Raw genomic sequence first — 5,280 nt, 5'->3', positions numbered from 1 at the left:
GCACACATACAAAGAAGCGGAAAAGTCAAATACAAGTAAGTCAAGATTTTACCTGAGTACAGTACTTATTTGAACAGACATGCTTAGTTCACATTCCACCACTTCCTACTATCCTTTAAAGTCAACATATTGTAGATGCTGTGTTATTGTTATAAAAGTTGATCTATTCTTTTTCAACCAGGTACAAGAGAAAAGGAAAATGTAAGACAAATGCAGCACCTTGAAATAGAACTTCAACCGTGGAAATGCCAAGAAAGAAGAAATGTTCCTTACAAATTTAGACAGCAGCTTGAAAAATTAATTATGCTGATAACGTTGAATATTCTGGAAGCTTCAAATGCATGCATGTTAAAGGCCAACCCGGGCCCAATGTCATGTCATGTTGCAGAACACAATTCAGTTAGCTTTTAAAAAATACAACAATGCTGCAGTTGGGGGGGATAGCATGTTAAATGTGATGAGAAGTGGGGTTTTAAACTGCATTTGTGCACTTCAGCACACTGACCTCTTGTGTAAGTGAGCATGAGACGGTAAAAAGAGAGATAGTGGGTCTTTTATAGGACGTTGGCCAGTAGGATGTTTTATGCATCTATAAAAAGCTCCAAGGCCATGTTGACTTTCCATAGTTTAGAATCAGTGTTAACAGAATCACAGGATAATGTTGATTGAACACAAAAGCAGCAGAAAATTGTCCATTAAGGTGTCTACTTGACTGAAGCATGTCTGGCTTTCAATTCTGTGTGACAAAGTGTAAATAGGTAAAAGCTATTGATGCCGCACTTAACTTCGATCTCACACAAAACAGCTATTTTCACAGACCACCATGGGCTGTGTTTTTCTTTAAAAGGAAGATGAAAATGTGCTAGTTTTTTGTCTCGAGTTTGCTGTTTTTATTCAGCTAGTAGAGTGGGTGTTCAAGACATGCCTGTTCTAAGCAGCAGATTACTTGGCCCACAGTATTGTTGCTTGCAGTTCATTACATTTAACATGGCACAATACACCTGTTATGTCATTTGTATTGTTCACACAGAATGGCACAAATCAAATGTAAATGAAAAACATGGCTACTATACGAAAGTAACCAATAAATATAATACATAGTTTAATTTAATAGAATTACCATGAATGTTGTAGTATATAAATGCATTCACTTATCATGGCTAGAATACAACATTTGGGGGATCTGGGGCAAAATTAACCCACACATACCCATATACACATACCCACAGACATGTTAGATATGTCCGAGCACTGTGGCTGCACTTGCATTAGTTGAAATTAGTGGTCAATCAATCTTATTTTAATTTGTCATTCCATAACAGTACAATATATTATGTAAGCCTTCAGAGTCTCCTGTGGGTTGAACTGGACTAATCAAACACTCTAAGGAGCTGACTAACTCTACAAGACACACTAAACACAGACTTGAAGACACTCGCTAGCCTAGAAACATTCCAGGCTACAAACAACCCACGATGCAACACTCTGTAGGAGATACTCTATTCAGAACAAACGTGTGATGCAAGTAAAACATAATTGTAAACTCTTCAATGACTTCTTTCAAATGTGTTTAGAATGCTGTCTTGGCCATGTGACACTCCACAATTGTCCATATGCACGTGTTTTATGTCATTAAACAAAAGTATGTTATAATGGACTGAAAAGACTCATATCACGTTTCTTTATATTCTGGAGTTTGATCAGTGACAGCCTATGAATAAAGACCTTGAACGAGTACATGATGATCTTTTTACAGATCAGACCATCCACAATGTAAGATAATAAACTACTTAAAATAAAAAAGGGATTATATTTTCAGACAAAATTCTTATTTGATTTTAGACTGTCTGCAGCAGTAAAAAAGGGGGGGGGGGGCAATCATAAAACCATTGCAGGAGAGTTCATTGACCTGGAGGTGAGCTATAAGCTCACGCTGATGAGCAGTCAGCATTTTACTCACTGCTTGGGAACTCCATAAACGGCCGTTTTATGCAGGTTATTGCCCTCTCCCTTGTAGCCTATTGTAGTCATCATATTCAGCCGTAATTGCACTCCTGTGTCATCCCATGCAGATGAGGGAGGTGGCGAGAGGTGTACAGTATATAAAACAGGGAACAGTCTTGGGTCCAGTACCTTGCTATTTCCCTCAGCTTGCCTCAGTATCTCTGCTCTCACGCGCTCCACACACCAACACCACCAAAATGGCCTTCGCTGGAAAATGGGAAACTGAGGCCCAGGAGGGATACGACGCTTTCTGCAAGTTGGTTGGTGAGATAGAGATAATCTAAAAGTCCTTAGACAAACAACACATTCACTTTACTTCCCCACTTCTGTCCGCTCCAATCTTCTGGACAAACTTGGACCATAACCACACAGTTCTCTTGTTTCCCCACTCTAGGTGTCCCGGATGACATCATTGAGAAGGGCCGCAACTACAAGCTGATCACAGAAGTCACCCAGGATGGCGATAACTTCTCCTGGACCCAGATCTACCCCACAAACGCCAAGATCACCAACACGTTCACCATTGGCAAGGAGTGCGACATGGAGACCATCGGAGGAAAGAAATTCAAGGTAGGAGGCAAAGAATCCAGAGATTTTTCTTTAATCTTGTTCAGTCTTAAAGTTCCAGCTGTGCAGGGAAGACGTATGTAAACATGGAGGTGATTCTAAGCCCAGCAGAAAGGGAAGGGAGGATGACTTTACGCTGGTCCCCTGACTGATTATAATCTGTGTGTTTCCAGGCCACAGTGCACATGGAGGGAGGCAAGCTGAGCGTGACCTTCCCCAAATACCACCACACCTCTGAGATCACTGGAGGCAAGCTCATCGAGGTAAACACATTCGCTGAGGCTTTTAGTGCTGAGAACCTAGCGTGGTGACAGCAGTTATTATACTCAACACCCCGCAGGGATCATTAGAGTCATTAATGTTTATTTCTGCAGCCAGGGATAGGCATTTGCTAACAAAAAAACTGTTGTGTGTGTGCAAATGAGTGCATCTTAAGCATTTTTGTTCCACATTCAACATTTACAACCTGAGTGAGCGGGAGATAAGTCTCCAGTATGTTTCCAAATGCTACCCATTTGCAGCTTCATGCATTTCAATTCCAATTTCTGCATTTCCAAGAACTTTTCAAAACGAATTTTGTAATTCTTGGAAAGTTAGAAAAATAAGATGCAAACTAAAATGCATAGAGTTATTAACAATGGAAATGTTCTGGGAACTATCATAGTCACCATTCACATTTGAAGCATCTATCTAAAAAAAAAACAATCTCTTCTGATGACATATATTGAAGTATAACAAGACACTGTAGTAACAAACCCCTTGTTTTAGTAATTATTATATTATTAAAAATGATTAATTAAAATAATTTTCCCTCTTTTTTGGTCTCTCTCTAGACCTCCACCACCGGCTCTGTAGTGCTGAAGAGAACCAGCAAGAAGATCTAACTGCTGACTGGCCTTTGACCTCTTAAACAGTTACAATGGAGACCTCAGCTACTACTGTGAATAATAAACAAAAGAAATGACACTTCCATAAACCTGTGTTCCCGTCTATACTTTCTAGTGTTAGTTTGTGCATACTACCGTTCCATACTTTTAGATATTGTGGGATTTTGTAGACACACACGGTTCAACCACTGCTTCTTTTGAAATGTAGGAGTGTGTGCAAAAGTCAGTGAAAGGCTTTTGATTAATGCTACTGCTTAAAGGGAGTCAATGGATCCAGCTTGGCAGGGATTGGCAGCAGAAGCATCCTCATTAGATTTAAAATGTTTTTGATTCTTAGAAATATGTTTAACTCAAATGAGTTAGCATGTGAGCCCAAATAATAGGGTTGCAACGGTTCACGGGACGCTATTTTGGCCTCATTCGCAAGAACAGGTGCATGTGTCTCTGTTCACAAAGTAGAAACAGACGTTTAGTGACGATTGGGCTGTGCTGTAATCAGCTGCTTCAGCAAACTTCAAATTTATTGCTAGCTGTGCCAACGCTGGATGGTCACACAACCTGCATTGGACACATTCATATGTGCATTTTGCCTCATACATTTTGATAATTAACAGATAAAGACCAAAGTATAACCTCTTCCCCACCACACGCTCAGTTCTACACACATAGGTCCCAGTTTAAAAGAGGGAAAGCATCACATGTTTAAACCTTTTAATCAACTGATGGTTTTGAAAATACTAGTTTTCAGGGGGTTTCAGCCTTCTCAACGCCTCTTCTTTCTGTGTCAATTCAGAACGGCCATCTTAAAGACCCTGGAGATTTCAGTGACTATGAGATTTTATTTAATATGGTTACAGGAAGAAACTTGGAAATACAAACTTGTTCTTAGCAACTTTACACGTGGGGTAAAGTGTTGTCATGTGGGTGATTTACTCATGATTTACTTCCATCAAAGTCAAACACACCATGTTAAACATGCACATGGTGTATTGCAGTGCACTCTGTGCTGCCACTGGTGGATGGAAGCTATATTACAGCAATACCAGAGATTACTGAGACATGTTGATTCCTGAGCTTTGCCAAGTTGTACTAGTAACCAATCTTCTACTCTTGACAGTCCCATAACTTCTCTCTTTTCACTCATCTCTTCTCCTACTCTTCCCAACTGCCATTTCTTATGTTATCCTTTCTATTCATGTCCTCATCAGTCTCTCTCCTGTCTCTCATCGCCTTCTTGTCTCTCTCCACGTCTACCCTATTTCTCTGTGGCTTCCAGCCAAGCAAATAATCAGTTAATTAACCAGCTCAGTCCCAGGATCTTTGTAGCAGCTCTCAGAGGAGCACTGCAAAGGCTCTCATGTCTCTAAATTTACAGCTTCATTGAGTGGACTGGAGTAAGGTACAAATCTTTGTAATAAAATTGCCAGACTAGCGCCTCAGTGCATGTGTGTGTGTGTGTGTGTATGTGTGTCTGTGTGTCTGTGCTGGCCTTGACTGAAGAACCGGTGACTCAATAGCTCCCTAATGAAAACAAAATCTCTGTTTTTTGCCTCTAAGGTGGCAATTGTTTTGGTGTAATAATGAGAAGGCCACTCTTGCCAGCACCGATGTAATCAAGATCTTACACGTCTTGAAAATTAGGGTTGGAAGGCAACAAGCAGGGCGTCATGTGAGTATGTTTGTGTAGCTCAACGCTGGTGCAATCACTCTGCAATATCACTTCCTTTGTCCTCACAGACAAACAGGCCTAATTGGCTATTTTCAAGGCTACTGTTTCTGATTGGCCATTCTGCCTCTTTCTGATTGGCCTCTATCTAGGCAA

The 5,280-nt window shown here is 40.4% G+C and overlaps 1 protein-coding gene across 1 annotated transcript; it reads left to right on the top strand.

Annotated features, from left to right (window-relative positions):
* Positions 1 to 2,044: 2,044 nt before the first annotated feature.
* fabp6 (fatty acid binding protein 6, ileal (gastrotropin)) lies at positions 2,045 to 3,535 on the top strand. The gene is made up of 4 exons (XM_034888139.1): positions 2,045 to 2,268; positions 2,399 to 2,574; positions 2,745 to 2,834; positions 3,405 to 3,535. Exons 1-4 carry the CDS (start codon positions 2,067 to 2,069, stop codon positions 3,453 to 3,455), a joined length of 519 nt encoding a protein of 172 aa, XP_034744030.1. The 5' UTR covers positions 2,045 to 2,066; the 3' UTR covers positions 3,456 to 3,535.
* Positions 3,536 to 5,280: the final 1,745 nt, after the last annotated feature.

Source organism: Etheostoma cragini, chromosome 12 (genome assembly GCF_013103735.1).
Source record: "Etheostoma cragini isolate CJK2018 chromosome 12, CSU_Ecrag_1.0, whole genome shotgun sequence".
NCBI lineage: Eukaryota > Metazoa > Chordata > Actinopteri > Perciformes > Percidae > Etheostoma > Etheostoma cragini.
Note: the sequence above shows the minus strand (reverse complement) of the source record. Positions and strands in the feature narration are given on the sequence as shown.

Excerpts from the sequence above, each read along its gene's own strand:
- fabp6 (XM_034888139.1), top strand. The coding sequence starts at position 2,067 with ATGCAGATGAGGGAGGTGGCGAGAGGTGTACAGTATATAAAACAGGGA. Across the intron at positions 2,269-2,398 it reads CGCTTTCTGCAAGTTGGTTG|GTGTCCCGGATGACATCATT; the intron begins GTGAGATAGAGA and ends TCCCCACTCTAG. Across the intron at positions 2,835-3,404 it reads CTGGAGGCAAGCTCATCGAG|ACCTCCACCACCGGCTCTGT; the intron begins GTAAACACATTC and ends GTCTCTCTCTAG.